Source organism: Apis cerana, linkage group LG11 (assembly GCF_029169275.1).
Source record: "Apis cerana isolate GH-2021 linkage group LG11, AcerK_1.0, whole genome shotgun sequence".
In the NCBI taxonomy this organism is placed as follows: Eukaryota; Metazoa; Arthropoda; class Insecta; order Hymenoptera; family Apidae; genus Apis; species Apis cerana.
Genome location: NC_083862.1, coordinates 1,467,745 through 1,491,697, shown reverse-complemented (window position 1 = coordinate 1,491,697; position 23,953 = coordinate 1,467,745). Strand labels below are relative to the sequence as shown.

The 23,953-nt window shown below is 40.7% G+C and overlaps 1 protein-coding gene across 4 annotated transcripts in view; it reads left to right on the top strand.

The window, feature by feature from the left end:
• LOC107998559 (ankyrin repeat domain-containing protein SOWAHB) overlaps nucleotides 1–23,698 on the top strand; it is a 124,913-nt gene extending 101,215 nt beyond the window's left edge. Inside the window, exons 7-12 of one of the 4 annotated variants that reach the window (XM_062081305.1) lie at nucleotides 8,989–9,087; nucleotides 16,269–16,341; nucleotides 17,461–17,553; nucleotides 21,267–21,293; nucleotides 22,016–22,170; nucleotides 22,523–23,698. In XM_062081305.1, the coding sequence (XP_061937289.1) occupies nucleotides 8,989–9,087; nucleotides 16,269–16,341; nucleotides 17,461–17,553; nucleotides 21,267–21,293; nucleotides 22,016–22,170; nucleotides 22,523–22,807 (732 nt within the window). In that variant the 3' untranslated portion in view covers nucleotides 22,808–23,698. Of the gene's footprint in view, nucleotides 1–8,988; nucleotides 9,088–16,268; nucleotides 16,342–17,460; nucleotides 17,554–19,053; nucleotides 19,079–21,266; nucleotides 21,294–22,015; nucleotides 22,171–22,522 lie in introns of those variants that run through there. The other 3 variants (XM_062081307.1, XM_062081306.1, XM_062081308.1) reach the window with 3 other exon arrangements.
• Nucleotides 23,699–23,953: the final 255 nt, after the last annotated feature.

Sequence of the window (23,953 nt, the reverse complement as noted above, 5' to 3'; positions counted from 1 at the left end):
TTTCGGGTATTTTTTTGGAAAAGAAGACGATGGAGGAACGTTACATTCTTTCTCCCTTTCGTTTCGTTTCATTCGAAATCTAAGGGGATGGTGAAGGAAGATTGTCAAAAAATTGGGTTCGATGTAAATAGATGTATTCGAGTCGAAATTGATAAAAGATATGTATATATATGTGTGTGTGTGTATGGAAAAAGTTTAGAACAATGGGAGTGCAGCGCTCTGTATCGGTTATTTCCATCGGTTGATAACCGATCGGATCGTGGCGGGTTTATCTGTCGTCCGGCAGACGCGAGGTCGATGAAAAGCGACACAAAGCGACTTGGCTTGAAAAAGGCCGAGCCAAAAAGGAAAAGAATTCCAAGATCGATCGCGAAAGTCGCGATAACAGCGATGCCAAACTTCTACTGGCAACAAAACGCCTCCCTCTGTCTATTTATGTAAGCTGTGCAAAGCCTCGTGCATAGTTGGCTCCTAAAAATTTTTCCATCGATACCAAAGTCTTGTTAAAGAATACACAGGATGGAACGAGTCGAGAAACTCGTGTAATCCATTTTATACTTATCACTTTGTCAATTATCACGAGCGATCTGCAAATTTTAATCTTAAACTTTATCAATTATCACGAATAACTTATAAAGCACTTAAAAAACAATGGAGGAAAAGGAGAATGAAGAAGAAACTCCACCAAAATCAACAAAATTATAAATAAAATCCATTTTAAAATTATAATTCTCTCAATTATCACGAACAACTTATAAAGAACAACTTAAAAAAAATGAAGGAAAAGGAGAATGAAGAAGAAACTCCACCAAAATCAACAAAATTATAAATAAAATCCGTTTTCAACTCACTTTGTCATGAATAAAGAACTTTATTATCATGAATAAAGAACTTTAAAAAAATAAAGAAAAGGAAGAGTGAAAAAAACAATTAAGAAAAAGTAAAATTCATTTTAAACTTAAACTTTGTCAATTATCATGAACAAGTTATAAAGGACTTAAAAGAAAAAAAATAAAATTCATTTTAAACTTAAACTTAAATTTGTCACTTATAAGTTATAAAGAAACAACTTATAAAGGATTATAAAGGATTTAAAATGGAGGAAAAGGAGAATGAAAAAAAAAAACCATCAAAAAAATTATAAATAAAACTCATTTTCAGCTCACTTTGTCAATTATCACGAGCAACCTACAAAGAACTTAAAAGAAAGAAAATACAATTCATTTTAAACTTATCATTCTGTCAATTATCACGAACAATTTACAAAAAATTGAAAAGAAAGAAAATACAATTCATTTTAATCTTAAACTTTATCAATTATCACGAATAACTTATAAAGCACTTAAAAAACAATGGAGGAAAAGGAGAATGAAAAAAAACTCCACCAAAATCAACAAAATTATAAATAAAATCCGTTTTCAACTCACTTTGTCAATTATTACGAACAAAGAACTTTAAAAAAAAAATAGAGAAAAGGGAGAGTGAGGAAAAAAACAATCAAAAAAAAAAAGTAAAATTCATTTTAAACTTAAACTTTGTCAATTATCATGAACAAGTTATAAAGGACTTAAAAGAAAAAAAATAAAATTCATTTTAAACTTAAACTTAAATTTGTCACTTTATCAATTATCACGAATAACTTATAAAGCACTTAAAAAACAATGGAGGAAAAGGAGAATGAAGAAGAAACTCCACCAAAATCAACAAAATTATAAATAAAATCCGTTTTCAACTCACTTTGTCAATAATCACGAACAAAGAACTTTAAAAAAAAAGAAAAAATAGAGAAAAGGAAGAGCGAAAAAAATTAGCATTTTACACTTACCACTTTGCCAATTATCCCGCTAAAGGACTTGAAAAGAGTATATACAGAGAAAAGAGAAGGGAAGGAAATTTCCATCCAAGATACAACGAGCACGATAATTCGAAAGAGATTGGCGGGGAGTCGGTCGCCGATCGAACGAAAACGCGCGAGCCGCGTAATCCCCCGTGAAATACCGCGCCCGGATCCGAGAACTTTGCCCGAGGACAACGAAGGAGGGAAAGGGGCAGGGACATCGATTATTCGCGGCGAACCGCCCGCGTTAATCGTTTAAACTCCGCTTCAGGAGGTGGCCACGTGATCCACGTAAACCACCAGACACCCAGGGAATCTATCCTCCACGCTGGCCGAAGAGTTCGGGCGAGTTGCCAGGATATCGATGGATATCCCCTATCGCAGATTAATCGCTTATATATACATATACACACGCTCTTATCGATCGTGTCTCGTTCGTGATCGTTTTCAGGTTTAATTCGGTGCGAAAGGAGGGGTAGGAAAGGAAGGAGGATCGCGAGAGACAGAAATTGCGCGGCAGGTGGCTCCGTCGATCCGCGACGCGACAAGGCATCGCCATCAGCCTGCCGTCCGTTAACCTGGAAAACGCCCGATTCGCTTCGACGCTCGTCGAACCGTCGATGATCTCGGTTTACGGGTTTGTTGCACACGTGCGATCGTGGGAGACCGGAAACAGGAGGATCGAGGCGCCGTTTGTCGCAGGAAGATGCTCGCTGCTGTTATCGACCCACCCTCCGCGCATCCTGCTTCCTCTCCTTTCCCTGCAGTAGAGTAACAGAAGGTTAGGAATCTCGCTTATTATTATTATTATTATTACTTTCTTTCTCCAACTCCACGCATCGCAACTCCGCGGATAGGTCCGATAATTCTTCTTCCAATATCGTGGCGAGAATAATGGGGAGGGGAGGGGGAGGCGCTGTATCTCGGCCGGCGATCGACGATGGAATTAAAGAGCTCGAGACGGGGGATAAAAATCTGCCTCGGTCACAGCTCGTTTGAGCGGATGCCCCGAGTGATTTCGAGCCGGTTACACCTCGTTTCCACGATCCGTTTGCGGATCTTATTATTTTCTGGGCAATAGCGGTAATAGGTGTTTCGATATCTGGCTGGATTGAAATTGCAGGCTCGATGGGGGCCGGATAACATTGTGATCGCGGTGCGAGAGATCAAAAGTGGCCGGTCGTGCAATCGGTGCGTGTCGCTCAGTTGCGAAACGGTTTCTGAGCGTGATTCCACTCGGCCCAATATCGAGGAGAAATTATGGGTATGTTGTATCGCACGTACATAGACAACCGGATAGCTTTGTCTTTTTCTTTATTGCCAATTTTTCGATTTATCAACCGTACACGAATTATCCTTACATTTCAATCGTCTATTGTCTCTTCGCTTTACGAATTTGTGATTGTGAGTTTGGAAGTTCCATAGATCTGCGTGTTTACTCGGCGTGCAACTGGAATTACGAGGGAAAAGAAGAGGCTAGAAAGAAGGGCCGGATAAATCATAAAGCACGGCTCTTCCGCGCTATGCTAATGACACCTCCTGCATCCTTGGCACGCCACCAAGTTTCTCTCTTCTCTCCTTTTTTCTTTTTTTTCCCTCTAAAGGGGCAACACACCTCCTTGACGCGATTGCAGGGAATAAAACACTCTTACCCGGACGTTCAACGCGGGGAACAACGCGAGAGAGGCCCGCGATGGAAGCAACAACCGTGCTCGGCCGTGTAACGAGCGCCGCGCCGCGAGAAAGAACTATGTATCGCCCTCCTCCGTCCCGTTTTTCTTCCATCTCCTCGCCGAAATATACGGCGGCGGTTAATTAAGAAATTTCTCTTTCGATTATGTACGTACTTTTCCCTTCTTCTTTTTTTCCTCCTTGTGGATCTGGTGATTTCTAAGAAAAAGATACAATACCGTTAATTTCCTTTCTTTCTTTTCTCTCTTGCGGTTTTTAGGCAAACAAAATGAGATAGAAATATTCTCAATTTCTATTTTTCTCTTTTTTTTAATCCTGAAAAAGAAATTCGTTCTGCTTGAGAAAGTTGGAGCACGAATATATTGGAATTAGTTTGCTATTATTTTTAAATCACTTCTTTTGTTCGAATCAAAGAGAAACGTTCAAACTCCAATTCTCATATAATCGTATCAATCCCCCCTTTCGACCAAGAAAGGGGAAACCCGTGACTAACGGATCGAATCTCGAGAATCTTGGCAGCCTCGAACGCTCGAGCTGATCAACAGGCGAGGACACGCGCCATCGAGCACGCGCCCGACAGATCTGACATCTCGACGCCGTACACGTGACCGGAGACTCCTTCCACCTCTCCGCTCCTCTTCCTTCCTCCTCCCCCCTCCCCCTCCGCCCTCCGTCGGAAGACACGCGCCCAGCGCCCAGCGCCCCCCTCCCCTCCCCTCCCCGATTTCCCGGAATCGACTTTCGAGAGATCGAATCGCCACAAACGATCTCCACGACCCACCGCGAACGGCCACGAACAACGGAGAGAGAGAGAGAGAGAGAGAGGGGGGGGAACCGGCTTCCACGTCGAGATGAGGGAGCAAGTTAAGGGGAGCGAGGTCTCGGTTCCTCCAAAGATTCCGGGGAAACAAAGACGTCTCCGATTATTCGCGGACCAGCCTGTTGGAGCGGTCCCCACACAGATGCGTCAATTTGTATCTTGATCGGCCGCCATCGCGATATTTCTTCTCGAGGATCTTGAAAGTATCCTCGATTCGAGGAAGGGAATGGACCTCGTTTCGAACGACAAATAATATCTTGGAGGTTAAACTTGGATGAGTGTTTTACAATTTTTAGAGATGGACGAGTATATTGTAATATCGAGTTTGATATATCGAATACTTTTGACATTTGGAACGTATCGTTTCGTCCTCGAGGATTCCGATTAACGTCAAAAAAAAAAAAAAATCCCCTCCCCTGGCTTCGACCAAATATCGCCAAGTCTTAATATGGAATGCCCGATCGCGGCGCGATAGTGGCGCTTTTAATCAGCTTGCCGCGAGGATTTCCCTGCCTTCCTCCTCTCCCCTCCCCAGGTGCAAAAATTTGGACGAACGGAGGTCGGGCATACCAGCGGAAAGGTCCCACGGGAGCCGAAAGGGAGAGGAGACGGCCACTAAATATTGTGTTCGCGCAGAGAATACAGCTCTCGGGACACGTGTAAGCGGGATTCCGTATGAGCAGATCGGCCCGCCGATTATACGCTAATTCAACGCAAATTCCTTCCACGAGATATCTGTATCGCTCGCATACATCAGAGGCCGCGGTAGCTGGCTGCCGTTGTTGCTGGCGAGAGGACCTTCTCCTCCTCCCCCTCCCCCTCCTCGCCGAGTCTTCTCCCGGCTGGCTTAATCAGTATCCACAGAGGAGGAAGACAACTGTATATACACACACCACGGTTCGTACATAGTTTCGCGCGTATAAGGTGACCTTGGGTGCGGGAGCAAGAAGAGGTTTCGTTACGTTGACTTTTTTTCCCCGTTTTTATTGGAATATTTTTGATAGCGTTGCTCCCAACACTGGTGGAAAGATTATTCTCACACGGATCATTTAACGGTTATTTGAACCTCGATGCATTAGCGTTTCTCCTAATATTTTTATTCTCCTATATAATTTATAAATACGAACAGTCTTGGAATCATCTAACGCAATTTCATGAATGAAAATAATTTTTACGAGATCTCAATAATATTATAATTTCGAAATTATAGTCAGGATTGTCAAAGCGTCTAAAATGGAGAAAGATACTAATGGAATTAAAAATTCCAAAAAAAAAAAAAAGAAAAAATCGGCAGATATCGAGGTTTCTCGCGCATGACGAAGTGGATACTAAAGAAGACGGCTACCGCGAGTAGAGAGAGGAGGCGAAGATATATCGCGGTTGTCGGCCGACGTAGTACCATTCTTTCGCGGCAGTCGACGGTGTGCATGCGCGCGCAGCGTTCACAAATTAAGGAGCGCCAAAGTCGGCGGGATGGCGTAGCTATCGCGCTTCATAAAACTTCGTTAGCAGGCTGTGCAAGTAGACGGGTCGCTGCAACGTTATAACGTGGCGTAGAGGAGACCGCGTTGATGACCCCTCTCTCAGAGGGTAGTCGGCTGGCTACCGTAAAAATTCATTTTCTCCCTTCCCCGTGTAATTTCACCACCGGATTCTTGCTTCCTCCTCCTCCTCCTCCTCCTCCTCGTCCTCGCCTCCGCGAACACGAGAGTGATCAAGCGCGGCCGCTGCGTCCGATCCTAATCTTGATTAGCAGCATTCGCCACGTTCCTTTGTGCCGCGCGTAAACGAGATTCATCGCGCCTTCTTCCTCGAACCTGCATCCCCGCATCCGTTGTGTATACCGATGTCACCGCGTTGTTCGTCCGGCCGGGTCTTGTATCCTCCTCCGTAACCCGCTATTGCGAACTGTTGGCGTAATAATCCACGGTAGATCATAATCTCGACCGCGCTCCCTCTCCGAATAAATCATCGCTTGTATAATTTTATTATAACGAATGCAACCGTATCGACGTAAAGAAACGAGACGAAGATTCTAAATACTTTATTCGCTGGATCAAATCTCGTTTAACGAAAATAGAAACCTATCGTTTATCGACCGTTTAACGATCTCGAATTTCGATCGACGCGGGTTGAGCATCGGTATTGGCGCCACGTGCCTCTAATATCAAGCAGGAGGTCGTATATCCTCCACGGTGCGTCCGCTCGTTAATTTGCTCGCTGTGGAGCGAGCGCGTACAGGGCCAGTGGGCGCACAAGGTGCACCCCACACGTGGCCACACGTACACACACGGCCAAGGGGTAAATAGGCATACACGAAGAGATGGCGCGCGCGTCATTAGGTAACGTGGCCTCGTTAGGATGAGTTTTTCCGCCGCTAATGAGGTGGCCTGCAAGTAGTTGTCTCTCTACCGCTACCGGCGCGGACGAGGTTCGTCCAGCCGAGGTAGAGGGCGCTCTCTGTCTCTCTCTCTCTCTCCCTCCTCGTGGATCAGGTGGACGCGGAGTCCGACCCTCCGTGACGGCCCAGCGCGAATCTCGAGACCTGGACACTATTTTTAATCCACCCCCGGGACGCGGACTTTATGGAATTAAAATACATGCCGGCTGCTTATATCCCCCTGACGCGGATACTATATTTCTCTCTTAGCGGACAACCCTACAACCAGGAATAATCCTGCTTCTTCCTGGATGTTATGCCAACGGACATCTCGTTTTTCCTTCTTTTTTCTTTTTTCCTTCTTTTTTTTTTGACTCGCCTTTTTCCCAAGCTTCGTGGATCCGCTTTCTTGCGGTCGGCTTTTCTTCTGGGAACGTAAAATGTAGGAAGATCGGTTATTAAAATTGTGAGACTCGGTACAAACGTGTATAATAGATTTTTATAAATCGAGGGAAATTATTTAGTTGTATACGAGGAATTCTATTCGATGTAGAGTGCAACGAACTTCAAGAAATGAAATAATGAGAGTTCAAAAATATCGAAAGCGAACACGTTAATTTAAAAAATTCTCCTGCGAGACGTTAGTTAACGAAGTTAACTATTTATATTCCTCTCTCGTTCTCCAAATTTCAAAAACACCTGATGCTCCTGCACCGAAACGTGTAACACGTATGTTTATACACGAAAAATCAGCGATGTGGCTCGATTATCCAGGAAATAATCCATTTTCGCGTACACGTTTAACGAAACGTGGGTGGCTGGAGAAGGGAGGGGGGCCGCGCGTGGAGCCGGGCATCGACAACGCCGCTCTCTGTCGTCGTGATACGACGCGGTTCCACGCGACACCGACATTTAAGCGCGGACGGACGAATGGCGCGCGCGTGTCCACGCGTTTTTGCGAGACCTGCCCGCGGCCATTAAATTTACGAGCCGTCACGGCTAACTTGCAAAGAATAATAACGTATATGCTCGAAATAATCCAGCCGGGTCGGGGATAACCCGGTATATGGAAATAGCCGGGGCTATTTGAACGAACTCTCGATGTCAAAGCAAGCCAGACCGGATATAACTCAACGTTTAAACGGAGGATCGCGCGCGCGCGTCCCGGCCTCGACTCTCGGCGCGTGCTGCTGTTTTGGATTTAAAAAAACGCGGCTATTTAACATTTTTTTTTTTTTTTTTTGGTTATTTCCATCTCTCGCGCGCGTCGCCGATTTGAATTAAAATGTTGTGGAAATTTGTTTTCTCTCTCTCTCTCTCTCTCTCCTTCGAATTCGTTGGTGAATTGTCGGCGGATCTTCATACGAGCCGAATGCAAGCTTTATATATCGGGGAAGTGTAGTAAGGATAATTGTCTGAAATCTTTCTTTTTTTTCTTCTTTTTTGAAGGAAAATACGTGGTTTGCGCTTTCGTGATTTTTTTCTTGATCTTCTATCAATTGAATAAAAACGAGGATTAGAAATAGAATCGAAGTTCTAAAATTTCGAGGGATTACTTTATACTCTCGAAATCCAGAGCGCTTTTTTCCTCTGACGAGAGCCAAGAAGTTCCTTCCCAGTCCAATAATTTCCAAAATATCCTGTTCTTTCGTTCGTGACTCGAAGAATGCATAAGAAAAACATACTCAAAAAAAAGTATCATCGATAAGTACTTGAACAAACGCATAAATACGTATAAACAAATTGAAGATACCATTAGTTAATAGTCGCGTGGCGCTAGTGTCGCCTCACCTTTTCTTAATTCTTCCATTTCGCAAATGTAACTCTTCCTTTTCACGAATCCAAAATTCGTCAAAAACATCCCTCGATTCCTCCTCCTAGCTTTCGTGGATCCGCCTAGTCGATGATCGACCGCTCTCAAAGTGCCCTCCCCCCTCCCCTCCTCCCCCATCTCGAGTGGTGTCCGACGTCGCCATCCATCCACCCCGCTCCCGTCACTTAATTCGCGAATATTTCACCGCCGGCTGAAAATACGTTACAGCTGCTCGCGTCGTGTCTACAAGCGGGCCTCCGCCCGCCATTTTTCCCAAATATTCGTCGTAAATTTCCGCCGTTCGCGGAATATTTTTACCGTTCTTCGAATCGACTTGTAATCGGCTTTTATTTCGGGGAGGGATAATTCCCTCGAAGTTGGAGGAGATTTATTGTTCTCGTCTTGTTTGTTGTTGATGTTGGTTGACGTTGTTGACGGTGTTACAGACGGCGTTGCACTGGGCGGCCAAGCACGGCGACGAGAATATCGTCAAGCTGATCGCTGGCACCTACAAGGATTACATCAAGAGCGTGAATGAAACTTCGGTAAGCCAAGATATTTATTTATTTTTCTTTTTTTTTCTTTTGAAAAACTCAATCTCCTACTAAAATTAAATTAAAATTCTGATCTCTGTTCCCGGCTACCGCCTGTCCTGCCAATCCGCCTTCTTCAGAACGGGGTGAGTATTTACAAGAAAGACGTAACCAATTTCTCGAAACGCGTAGCAAGGATCGAAGAATCGAACTCCTTCCCTTATAATCTAAGATAATTCTAATTGAACGTCGATTCTAAAATGAATAAATAAAAGAAGGGGAGGTATCGATGAGAAGGAAGAGTAAATGAATAAATCGCGATATCTACCGTGATCTCTGAAAGTGGTCGGCGTGCGAGGGAGAGAGAGAGAGAGAGATTCGCAACGCACCGAGAGAGGTGGGCACTCGCGAGATAGGATCGGATGTGTGTGGTCCGCCGCTTTGCTCTTTATAAGACTTATATAAGCTGGAGCGCCCTCTTCGCGGTGGGAAGACGGTTGGATGGAAAAGGGAAGGGGGGAGAGGGAGAGGTTGCTCGTTAGCGGCTCGCGACAAACGCTCGTTGAACTACCGCAGCACACCACGTTCCACCACTCCTGGGATTGACGAGTGGAGGGGCGATCGAACGCTTCTAACGTTGAATAATTGGAACGAATTGAGAGGAGGATTTTTTATTCCTGGAAAAAATAAGAAAAAAATTGTTAGGAATAATAAATGGGGTGTTTTCTCTCGTCTCTCTCGATTCTCCTTTTGAAATTTTTATCCATTTTCTTGTTAACAGATGTTATCGTTGTTATCGTTGCGCGATTGAACTTACTTATAAAATATGCGTATTCGTATAAATTATCAAGTCGAAGTTGGATCAAAGGAGAGGAAAAAAGGTTGAGAAAAGTTGAAGATGGAAGTTAGGTTAGGTCGGTCTCGAAGTCAACCGCTTTTCGCTCTCGAAAATACGATTATGAATTACTTGGATTATTTTAAACTTAAAATCAACGTGTATCGAATTAGATAGACAACGTTAAAGAGGGAAAGAAGAAGAGGTTAGGATCCTTTATCGAGAAAAATCTCGATGCAAGAAAAGGACACGTATATATATATATATATATATATATATATATATATATGTGAAAATAGGTTCGATTCTTTTAAAACGTCTCCCATGTCCACCGAAATACGCCAGACTCTCTGTTTTCGGGGATTAGTGCTCGATTTAATAAATACGCGTGTATACGTGTTAGGTACCAACAACGGTCGGCCCCGGGGCTAATCCACTCCGGAATGGATCCTCTCTATCCGGCCACCTCTCTTTTTTCCCTCCCTCCTTTTCCCCCTCCTTTTATCCGCCAGACGGTGAATCGCTGCGGCACGGCGTAATCTGTCACAGCCACCACTCTCGCCGTAGTTTTCTGCGGCTTATCCCCCCCCTCGACCGCTTTAACGCTCCCCCGCCAAATGAGAAAAAAGAGGAGGAAAAACGCGGCACCTTCGTCGCGCCGCTCCTTCTTTCGCCCCGCGTAATTTCAACCCGTGTAATATCCGATCCTTGCCTTATCCCAACCGTTTCGAATCCGGAGGATTGCGTCTGTTTTTTACGCGGCAACGAAACGAAAGTCTTTTTTTTTTTCTTTCCTCTTCTTTTCTTTTTTTTTATTTTTAAGATTAAACCAAGCAACGGCTCGTTCGTGAATTCGAGAAGAAAGATTCGAGGAGACGTTTTTCGAGATTCTTTTCTTTTTTTTTTTTTTAATTTTACTCTCATCGATGTTCGATGAAAGGTTAGAATTCGAAGGTGGGAAAAGATAATGGAATTTTTAGCTATATATTTATTTGATGCAAGACAATTTTCTTTGGTTTTAGAAAATTTTAAAAATCTCCCTCGTTTAATTCGAAAGATCCTCACATTTCTCATACAAATCATGCGACGACATCCTCCAATCTAAAAGAATCATTAAAAAAGCAAAAAAAATCTCAACCCCAAGACGATTTATCGAATATCATTGGTTCGAATAAAAATGGATGGAGATAGACAAATGGTAGGAAATCGGTCCAAGATGTCGAACGCAAGATGTCGCCGGGTACGTGGCGGATCCGTAGTCACGAGCGTAATCTGTCACCGGTACCGCTTCCAGCGTAGTTTTCTACGGCTTATCGCGGCATCGGCTCGCATTTAATCCCCGCAAAAAACGGTGCCCCGTTCCCCACGGGGGCCCCGTAAGCCGCCCGTGTGGCGCCTGCATCCTTGCCGGGCGTACGACATCCAACGACAATGCCGATCCCACAGCCGGACCCTCGAGACACCGGCGGTATCCCTCGCGTGTACCGGGTGATCCATTTCCATCGCGTTCGCAATTTGATTCGCAACACTGGAGCAGTGTAGTTTGTTCGACATTTCTTATGTTTGTTATTAAGAATAATTGTATTATACTGGGTGATCCATTTCAAACGATATAGTATTCTTCGTTTACTTATTATTGCGAATAATTATACTGGGTGATCCAATTAAAACGAATGCAGCGTAATTGGGCTGGAAAGTATACTTGGTGATCCATTTCAATCGCGCTTAATTTAATTTAGAAGCTGGAATAGTACAGTATTCTTCGTTTATTTGTACGTTTGTACGTTTATTATTAAGAATACTTATACTGGGTGATCCATTTCAAACGAATGCGGTATAATTAGAGTGGAAAGTATACTGGGTGACCCATTTGGAGTAGTATAGTATTCTTCGACACGTTTGTTATTGCGAATAATAATACTGGGTGATCCATTTCAAACTAATACAGCGTAATTAGGGTGGAAAGTGACCCATTTCAATCGCGCTTAATTTAACTTAGAAGCTGGAATAGTATAGTATTCTTCGTTTCTTCGACGTTTGTACGTTTATTGTTAAGAATAATTATACTGGGTGATCCATTTTAAACGAGTACAATTAGGAAAGTGTACTGGGTGTGACCTATTTGAGAATAGTATTCTTCGTTTATTCGATATTTATTATTGCGTAAATAGAGTTCTTCAGAATCTGAAGCAGGATGTTTCTGATATATTCTTCGTTTATTTTCGTGGAAAATATATCGAGTGATCCATTTCAATCGCGTTTAATTTAATTCAGAAACTGGAACAACATAGTATTCTTGGTTTACTTGATATTTTCACATTGATTATCCTATACCAGGTGACCCATTTCGATCACACTTAATTTAATTCAGAAGAACGATATAGTATTCTTCGTTTATTATCGTGTAACTAGGATTTAAAATCCGAAGCAGAATGTCCCTGATACATTCTTCGTTTATTTGTTTATCCTCGTGAAAAGTACACACCGGGTGATCTATTTCAATTACGTTTAATTTAATTCGGAAATTGGACCAATATAGTACTCTTTGTTTTTGATACTTCTCATTTTATTATCGTTGAAGATGATCCATTTCAAATACATTCGATTCGCAATGAAAAATTATTCTCATAACGAATAATTAACTAATGAAATAAGGATAAAAGATTATTCATAAGATTAATACGATTAATATTCACCAAACGAAGAAGAAGAAGACAAAAAAAAGTTTCGTAAATACAAATCATTCTCATCCTGATATAAAAATACTTCAAACCAAATTATTCGTGATTGAATCGCTTCCGAAAAACTTCACAAATAAAAGACAAGAAAAAAAAAAAAAAGATAGAATCCACATTCTTATAAGAGCCAATATCCTGTCGAAATATACAAAATGTCGGAACCTCCCCCTCCCCGTTATGATTTAAACTCGTCGTAAAGGCGGCTCGAATGTAGGAAAAATATTAAAATGGAAAATCCTCAACGGGTGATATACGCGCGTGCGATATTGGTGGCCGGCAGCTGTCCCGTTTCCCAAACTCTCTCCACCCCCTCCCCTCCTCCCTCCCGCGCGAAAGAGGAAGAGGAGAAATCCTGCTCCCAGGAAAAAGGAGACGAGAGCGGGTCAGAGGAATGGAAAAAAAAGAAAAAAAAGAAGAAGGGGGTGGCGATATTGTCTCGGTGACTCCTCGTGTCGGGGCTACAATGCTACTTTAAAATATCGTCGAAAGTATAAAGAGGGGTGAGGGCGAAATATGGAGGAGGCGAGAGAGAGAGAGAGAGAGAAGGGGGAGAGCGTGCGTGTGTCGCGCCACTTGTCGCGAGGGCACACGTGTCGCGCGCTATTGGAGTCGAGAAAGGGTGACTCTCCGACAAAGAGCAACCCCTATTCCTATCCCCACCTACTGCTACGCGTGCCGGGGGGGACTTTAAAGCGAGATAAATTAGAGCCACCCTTTCGAACAAAACCAACCCTCTCTGTCCCTCTCTTTCGAGTTTCGCTGCGGAGAGAACGGCACCCTCCCCCTCCTTTCCCCTTTTTTCTCCTTTCGACGGCACCTCGTTTCGATAACGGCGTACCGCCTATGATACCGCGGTTTTCGCTGCATTTGTCACCATCGATTATCCGAGGAATAACGTTATCGAGAGAGAGGGAGAGAGAGAGAGGGAGAGAGAGATGTAGGATTGCTGTAGGAATTTATTATAATTTCTGTCTTAATGAAAAAATATTATCGGGTGGAAAGATTCGTGGATTTGGAATATTATCGTGGAAGGCTCTTCTTTTTGTTGGGGGGCCAGTTTCGCATCGGGCGAGCGATATTTTCGATAATTTATTTTAGCGGGGACGGGTTTTGGAATGGTATTAAAATCTGTAAATCTGTTTCGAGATTGGACGAGACGGGCGGCAGTTTGAATTTTATTTCAGGAATTATAATCGAGGATGGAAAGGATCGATCGGATAATGACCGATGCACGCACACAATTACGCGCAATTTGTCGCACTTATCGAGCCCGGACATCGTGGACGCCGGCTACGTGCTCGAAGCTCGCTTTCGTGTGTACAGAGTTTGCATACGTTATTTCAAGGCCGCGCGATTTTTATCCTCGGCCACCATGATTGACGCGCGTTCGTGCGACGAATAAGAAATTGGAACTTTGAAAGAAGAGTAAGAGTGAGAATGGAGAAATACTAACGAAATATTGGTAGCCTCTGTTAAATTCGGTAAAAACGTTTCCTCGAGATGCTCTAAGATAAAAATTGATCTCCCTGCTCGAGCAGAAATGTCTGATAAAAATGGGAATCCTTAACCCGAGATTTTATAATCGTTCCTAGTTTTCTTCAGGCCACTGTTAAATTATTCGAAAGATCGAAATCTTAAGAGGCTGCTGAATTATTAATTTATCCGCGTTACTCGATGCACCGATCGCGTATCGTTGATATCTCTCTGAGTGGAACAGTGAACGGGTAGATGGAAAATGGTTGGCGGCTGTTTCCTGCCGCGGGAAAAGCGATCCTCTCTCTCACCTGCCGCCATCTACCTACGAGATACTAATTGCCAGATAACGGTCCCTCCACCACGATTTCGCGTAACATCGATTCCGCGCCATTTCACGGCGTCCACTCTTTCTTTTTTCTTCTTCTTTTTTTTTTTTTCGTTCTTCCTCTTTGCGCGTTCAGTGGCGATAGACGAGGAGGCGCGAAAAAAAGGGACGTGTCGTTAAGAGTGTAAACGTGAGTGACACGATTCTTATCTCTTTTTTCCTCCTCCCATCTTCGTTTCATCTAGATAGATCGTATCGAGATAAGTCAGGGTTGTGCGAGCACTTAATTACAAGGAAAGGAGAAATTTAATTCATCCTAGTTGTATTCGTCCCTCGGTTATAAGGATTAATTCCTAGTTTCCCCTAGAATCTTGATTATTCACATCTTTTAAAAAAAAAATTTTATAATACATTTTCTCGAGATTATTTGATTCGTCGATTAGTTATATTCATCCTTTGATTACTAATATTGATTACTTGTTCATTATAGTTTTCCCTAGAATCTTAATTATTCACATAATACTCGGTTTATATTTTCTCGAGAATACTTGATTCGTCGATTAGTTATATTCATCCTTTGATTATTGATATTAATTACTTGTTCATTCCAGTTTCCCCTAGTATCTTGATTATTCACTTCGTCGATTAGTTATATTCATCCTTTGATTATTAATATTAATTACTTGTTCATTCTAGTTTCCCCTAGTATCTTGATTATTCATATCTTCTAGAAAAAGTCTTTTATGATACAATTTTATATTTTCTCATTATTATTTGACTCATCGATTAATTACACTCATTCCTTGATTATTAATATTAATTACTTGTTCATTCTAGTTTCCCCTAGTATCTTGATTATTCATATCTTCTAGAAAAAAAGTCTTTTTATAACTTTTAGTCTTTATATAATAATTTTATATTTTCTTATTATTATTTGACTCATCGATTAATTACACTCATTCCTTGATTATTAATATTAATTACTTGCTTTATTCTAGTTTTCCCTAGAATCTTAATTATTCACATCTTCTAGAAAAAAAGTCTTTTTATAATACAGTTTTATATTTTCTCGAGAATATTTGATTCGTCGATTAGTTATATTCATCCTTTGATTATTAATATTAATTACTTGTACATTTTAGTTTCTCCTAGAATCTTGATTACTCACATCTTTTAGAAAAAAAGTCTTTTTATGATACAATTTTACATTTTCTCATTATTATTCGACTCATCGATTAATTACACTCATTCCTTGATTATTAATATAACGATTAATTACTTGCTTCATCCTAGTTTCCCCTAGAATCTTGCTCATCGATACAAAACTTTCCAAGTAGAAAAATAAAATATTCCACTTTTCTTTACTATTTTAAATTAAAAAAAAAAAAAAAGAAAAGAAAAGATATATAATAATAGCGAATTTGTTGAGAATCAGGAGGGATGGATCTCGAAAGATAATTCACGCGTGCGTCAATCTATCCACGCGAGCCGTTTCAATCTCAGGATTGCACGGGAAGGCGAGCAAGATAATATCGTTGGGGGATTCGCACGCTACCGAGTGATATTCATAATAAGATGTCATTAATTCCTCATTGTTTTCCCTTCACCGTCGGCTTTTCCATTTTCCTTTCCTTCATCCCAGAGAAAATGGGAAGGCGATAAGCCATCGATGGAACGTTTTTTTCCCGCGGAGCTCCCTGTTCCTGTTTAAGGATTCGATCCTCGTTACGTGGATCCCTCGTTTATGGAAAAAAAAAAAAAATCTTATGGAAAATCTTTGCTGGCTCGTTTAATCTCCATTATTCATCCAATTTTCCAGGGGTACACGCCGTTACATATCGCGATGCAGTTCGATCATGAGAATATCTTCAACTTGTTGGTCCAAGTGTACGGTGAGTACGATGAAACGTTGAGAAAAAACGAGCTATCAACATTTTCGATGTCTCTAGTGAAAAGTGATCATCGAGTCGTTTCGATGATTGGATTCCAAGAGTCAAAGTGTCGAAAGAATATACATTTCACTTATTTAACACTAGATTTGACGGATTTTATGCTGAAAAATTCCGAATATGCAAATATTATTCTTATAAACATTGGTTTCTTGATGTAGCAAATATATATTTTCTCTGAAACATTTATATTTTGTTATTTCTAGATGTTGTATATTTTTACGAAATCTCGTCAATTTGACGGGTCAATTTATATAGATCAATTAAATAATAAAAATGAATTAACAATGAATGAGGAAAAACAATATCAAATGACTGTTTAATAAATACATGATCGAACAAATTGTTTATAATCGCGACAACAAATAATCCCTTTAACGGTGAATTTTGCAGGGAAAAGAATTCGCGATTCTCGTAAGCGAATCTATTTTATTATTTTATTGAACAAATAAATTTTCGTGAGAGATAATTTCAACGTTAAAAAGAAAAAAGAAAAATTATGACGTGCAAGTCTTCGAAAGACTTGATGGAATTGATAAGAAAGAATAATAAGAAAAATAAACGAAATTAAAGATTCCAACGACGATGGGAATGAAAATTATCACGAGAATAACCGTATAACGAAAGAACGCGTATTATTTCAAATATTGAGATATTGAAATAAAAGATGCCGATAACGAGGAAAATATTTTACGTTTTACAATTTGGCAGCCATGCCTGGATTATTACGCAGAGAAAGAATCCTCTCTTTCGATTAAGAATTCAATCCCAATTATATTTCCATTAAATCTAACAAGATAGAGTTTACCTGTAATTTATTTCTTGCAGTATTTACAAAAATATTTTAACATACCCGGCAAAAAGATTCGGATTTCAGTAAAAAACAAACTGTCCAACAGTGAATCTAGTGTTAATTATCCTTTATTATCCAAATATTATCCACTCGATAAACGGACTCGATGACAAAACTTGATCTTAAAACTTTCTCGAGCATAGATGCCCGCAAGTATTCCACATCTGCATCCCATTTATTATTTACTCGTTTCGCTTACTTATTCACAGCCGCGAACCAGGAGATACGGGACTACAGCGGGAAGAAGGCGAGACAATACTTGGTCTCCCAGGAGGCCGCTGTCAGTCAGGACACCTTCCGCAGTAAGTACTGTTCGTTTCGCGCGAGGGGAGAAAAGAAATTCTCCGAGAGCAAGAGAAGAAAAAGAGAGAAGAGAAAATATCGAAACGAGAGGAAACGAGAGGAACGTTATTTGTTGTATTACACGAGCCGCAAGTCAAGTTGAATAATCGAGAGAGATGTTATTGTTCACGAAATGAGCTTCTTCTAAATGTTCCATATGCTCGTTGCGGACGAATTAAAGGAACGAAAATTTTTCAGAGTCGACAGATATTCGAGTGTCCAAATTATTTCCTTTATTCGAAACCATATTTAAAAAATTCTCGATTATGCATTACACGTAACGACGAATTGCGCAATTCGAGAATATAACTAACAGAGGAGTCCTTTCTGAGAAGTCGAGGACGATTGTCGCCTCGAACTCGATTAAAGTTACGCGATATCGAGAGGGGAAGGATTCCGACAGGGGGGATTCCCCTGTCGATCGTATCTTAAAAGCCGGCCCGTGTTTTCGACTCGATTAAAACTGCGTCGCGAGAACGGGTTACGGAAGCTCTCGGATACGTGTCGAGCAGTTACGACACTCTTATCATATTCTTCAACTTCTTTGTTATTCCATCTTCTTATATTCCAGTAGATGCTTTTCAACTCTTGGTGAAAACTTGGGTCGGGTCCCAAAGTTAAATTTTTCTGTCGATATATAAATTTATACAACGTGTTATTCACGAAAAAAGAGATTTTTTAAAAGGATTCCAAGAATTCGAACGATGGTTAATTTTCTATCCTCCTCCTCCTTCATCCTAGGGAAATATCTAGGGAAATGAAGATTTAGGATAAAACCAATATCACGCTCCATTATTATTACAAATCACCAAAGTACACCGCAATTTGCTGCACAGCTTTCGTACGCTTCTTTGGTTATTGTTCTCCAGTCTTTTTTTTTTTTTTTACTTTTTCAGCCTCCTCCGTCCCGATCGTGCGCATGTCCCAAGTGCCTTTTCTTTTTCTCTAGTTTGTCGAACGGGGCAGCACAGCATGCGTGGCGTTTTGCATTCGTTCCGTTCCCTTCCATTCCCTCTAAATTCCCCGATTTTACATCACATACACCACTGTTGCATCCAGTCTGGGGTCTATTTCTAGAGTAGATTATCTTGGCAATTGCTTCTTCCTCTTTCTTCTTCTTCTTAAACATCATTCTCGCCTTGTCATAATATCCCTCCTCCCTCCTCTCCTCGATCAGAGGAACGATCCATGCAATCCACGAAGTGACACAGCAGCAAAATGGAAAAGTTAATTCCTGTTCCCCCACTTCTCTCGAAGGAGAAGAGCAAAGAGAAGGTGGTGAAGACAGGTGTACCGCGTATCGAGCGCAATAGCGTCGAAATAGAATGCGGCGTAATATGGTTTCTCGGGCTCTTTATTCCATCCATCTATCTCTATCTATCTCTCTCTGCCCCCTCTGTCGTCCTCTGTCCTCTGTTCTCGGTGAGTATCGGGGCTCTGGAAGTATTCTTCTGTTGTAGGGATTACTGCTGCCGCTACGCTCAGGCAAGTTCAGAAGCACACCTCTGCTAAAGTAGTAAAGCGCTTGTGTCGCAAGATTAAAGTAGCCGCACCTTAGAGTAACGTATGAACACTGTCACTTTTGTCGACGCTGACGTGAGTATTGACGCGAGAATCCGCGGGTCCATCCAGAGAGAGAGGCAGAATTATTATTCTACGATTGTCGTGAATACCGTCATCCGTTTGCCCACTTTGGTTAAAATGATCGATGAAACGAATTGGATGTTGTTATTGGACGTCTTTTGGCGAGGGGTTTTTTCTAATTTATTTATTTATTTTTTGTTTTTTTTTGATTTTAGAATCGCGGTAGAATTTTAACCTAGGAGGGCGGAATAATGTGTATTTTTTTTTTCATTTTTTGTTTTTGATCGATACTCGACGAGAATGGTGGACCCGTTCATTCCCGAAATTTGTGAGTCACGTGAATCTTCGCTTTCTCGATAATGTGAATTGCATATTAATCGATGTTACGATATATTTCTTGTGACGTTCTTATCGGCAGAGCTGGGGAAAATATAGGAGAAAGTGTGAAATCGAGTTTGAATTATTTTTGGGAAGAGTGTATTATTTTTGGAAAAATAATTTCCCCAGCTCCGTTAATCGCTCTCTGTAAAACACGTATACGAAACATGTGAGACTATTTGCACCGTCGCGTGGATTTTTACCATTTATTGTTTGTTTTTTTTTTTTTATGTACATCATTTAACGATGTCATGTGTTGTCGTCATTTAACTATGTTGCGCTTTTAACAAATACTTGGACACGATTAAAAAAAAAAAAAAAATCACACCGCATCTTGTGTAACGATTTATATTCTCACGTTGCGAATACTCTCGAAGCCTTGACGCAACGCGTGTTTCGAAAAAAAAGGGCGAGAAAGAGAAAAGAGACAAGAAAATAAAAAAGAAATAACGAGATAATTCCTCGCGTTTGTTTCCTAAAAAAAAAAAAAAAACGATTTGCTCCTCGATTCGAGAACGGGAACGATCAATCGAAGTGGCAGTAGTACCTGAAAACACTCCTTGCACCGTAGAAACGATGTGACTTTAACCCTTCCATAGCCGGCGGTGTGTGAACGTTTCCTATTGTATAACAGCCTCGCGATTTTATCTCGCACGATTTACACGTTTATGCTCTTTGCCGATCGCGTAACACGATGTTGACGTCGGGGAGAGTCGTGGAAAAAGGGGGGGGAAAAAGGAAAAAAGAATTCGAGCTGTTACACACACACACACAGACACACGCACGCGCGTACACGTATCGCCGGCTAATAATGATCAGTCGATGTTTTTTTTTTTTTCTTCAGTTTTGTCACTTTCAGTTGCGCGTCTAGTTTTGTAACGTATAATAAAAAAGCATGCGAGTCGAAAAGCATGACCGATTTCCCCCTAGACTCCCCACGTTTCCACGCGTTGCACCTAGAAATCTAAATTCACTAGATCGACGAGGCAATTATTCGCGTCACAAGTTGTTCGCTTCTCTTCGATCTCGAGGGTGTGAATTCGTTTGAAAAAGAGAATTATTGGACACTGGTGTTGAAAAAAAATGTAGCGTTTTCCCTAGTAAATTTCAAATGTGTCTGGTGTCCCCTAGCACGACCTAGTGTTCCCTAGCGAGATGTACCGTTATTTTTCGAAAGTTTTACTCTTTCAAATCGATTCAGACTCTCGAATCCGGACGGAATCTGACAGCTTCGATCTCGCGATATAACGATAACACGAATTTTCAATCGGATTAAAGTATCTCCGTTCGGTTTTTAATCGTCTTTGACGAACGATATCTATCTACTCGTTCGCCGAGGAAAGAGTTCGTATTCGGATCGGTGCTTGATAATTTTACGTCAATTTTCGATCGGAGAACAATTTTTAATCGAGGCAATTTTTATTCGATCGACGTGAATGGTTAAAAATTTTCCAAAGTTTATTTTCATCTCGTATTTTAACTCGTTATTATTGAGCACTGAAAATTATTAGAGCTCTTCTACATCGTAATTAACCAATAACGACGATTTGCAAATACAAGCACAAGCTGTCGTTCTAACATCTTCTAACCACGATGACTAATTCTGTCTATCTATATATAGTATCCGTGTTCTAATTAATCCTTGCTCTTCCTCGAATTCCAACCCTGTCTCCACAAAAACAGTCTCAAATGATTTTCTATTTTATTTCAGAAATAAAAGCAAGGAAAAAGCATGCAGGTAAGAAATAATCCGCATGGAGTCCGATTTTTACTAATTTAATCGGTAGTCAGTGCATGCATCGACCAGCTCTGTGAAGTAGTAGTATATATATATATACACGTCGATGTTTAATGGTAGAATATGGTTTTTGTAGTACAATTTTCTTTCAACCTGTTACTTTTATTTTATTTTATTTTATTTTTCTATCCACAGTATTATCTCCTTAGAACGAAAATGGAAATTTAAAAAGAATTAGAATATTGGTAACTTTTATTTCTCGTAGAGAACAATCATCCCTTACAAACTTGTGCATCTGTCTCCTATATAGATCTATATCTATACGAATACACCTTTCTTTTACCTACTTGAAAAACCTTTCTCTCTCCCTCTCTCTAATCAACAAAAATCTTAAAAATCTAATTTTTCAAAAATTTTCCTATGTAAATTGCGATATCGAAAAAAAAAAAAAAAATGAAAACGACATATAAAGAGGCACTCGTATTATCTAGTTATCCCTAGATATCTTCAACGGTAGATGCATGCAACATGAAAATTCTCGAAAAAATGCAACAAAGGCAGTTTAAAAAGAAAAAAGAATAAGCTTGTTTTTTGAAAAAAAAAGTATCCTTTCGACAAGTTCACCAAAAAAAAGAGAGAGAGAGAAAAGAGAAAAGTTCGAAGGGAGTGCGCGCGAGAGGATGATTGCAAAGTGGTAACACGATGATTGGTTGAACACGCAGAGAAAGATCTTGGTTTCCTGCGTATTGGCTCGCTGAACGTACGCGTGAAACGTACGACGGAAGCGTTCAGCCAGTTCCTGGGTGTGGCAACTAGCAGCGCCAGCAGCAACCACGAGAAGATACACAAGAGTTGGGGATCGGCGGACAATGTGCAGGTAGAGGAGAAAGGAAGAGCGAAAATTGCTCGATACCCCGATCTCTCTCCCTCCACTGGTTAACCCTCTAATTATTCAACCCTTGGACGAAGCATACCACCGCACATCCATCCATTCATCCCTCCTCTCTTCGAATATTATGCGACCAACATTCTCGCGAATTTAACATCAACGCAGCTGGAGAGAAATTGTATTATTTTAAGAAACACCTCTATACGGATATTTCTCTAACGTTTCGTTTCAAAATTATAAAAATCTGTTGAAAAAGTAATTATCACTTAAAACCTCGTCCAAGGGTGAAAAAAAAAAGGAATACCGCGAAAATTAAAAAAGAAATTTTTCGAATTGTTAGTTGGATCAAAAAATGATGCCGCCGCCAAAGTACGCGCCTATCAAGAAAAGAAGAAGTCGCCGTGCTCAGGATTTCAGTTCGTTAAGGGAACACCAAGCTGCCAGTCAACCGACCACCCCGCTTCTTCAAGGGAAAGTTTCTCGATCGAGTCAACAGATGCATCGTCGACCAACCTCCACGACAGCCGTCGGTTCTGCAGCTTCCAAAACGCAACAGAACAACGACTCGGATTCGGACACCGCATGCGGATTCGATTCCGCGTGGAGAGGATCCGCGCAACTGTAGGCGTAACTCCGACGCGACATCTGTCGCGAAAACTTGAGGCTCAAATGCAGCGTTTCTCGATCCTTTCGCCATTCGAATGTAACGTAAAATTTTCAAAAATAACGACTGAATTGTGTAGATAGATAAATTAAAAGGTATATATTTGGTCACCTTACGATTAAAAGTTAAAAAAATTGTAATACGAGGCGACTTGTACAGGTTGAGAAACACTGTTCTAGTGAATCATCGTGTACCTTTGTCTTCTGATCTCTTTAGATAATGATTTCGAAATATTTCTAACAGATCGGTGAAAAGTTGATGTAGTATATTAAAAAAGACTGAAATTATGATTTAGCGATAATAATATTTTCGAATATTGCGATGAGCTCGTAGCAATAGCCAGATACATTTGGAACACTTTTCTTTACCGGTGATAAACTTGCCCTATCGATCGACTGAACGACTTATCGATTAAAACGATAAGAATTTTATAAAGGAATTTATTCTTGATGAAGACTTGCACGCAATGATTTGATCATCAATATTTTCTTACACGAGATGCATGATGCACGTTCTTTGCTATAATTATTGTTATCATGGTTTTTATAAGTGCCTTAATTTAACACTCGAAAGCAATATAATTTAGATTTACCGATGCATCTGCACGAAAGCCAAATACATAATATACATCTAATCCGTAAGCGTGGAAATGAAATTACAATTTTTATACAGGGTGTACTACGCACAATTTTATTGTAAAATATTCTATCACTTAAGGATGTGAATACAATCATTGTACCTAAGTAGTAAAAAATAGAAATTGCAATATTATGCGTGTTGTTATACTATTCAAGTGTAGATTTTTAAATAAATTGTATAAATGTTTAAGATTAAATATAAATGACGAATTGATCATCTATATTTCATTTTCTATCGAGTATTTTATAAGCCCGCCTATGAAATCGTACACGAGCGCCATCTACTCGATATCTCTAGAAACCAGTTATCCTTGCAACTTTTTAAAATTTTCATCAGATGTCGCTCAATCGCATTTCTGGAATTACTTATCCTCCGAGTAAAGAGATTTTGAGATCTTATCGACACATGTTCTGAAATACCGATCTCGAAAAGGTGAAAATATTTCATCCTCTACGTATAATGATTTCT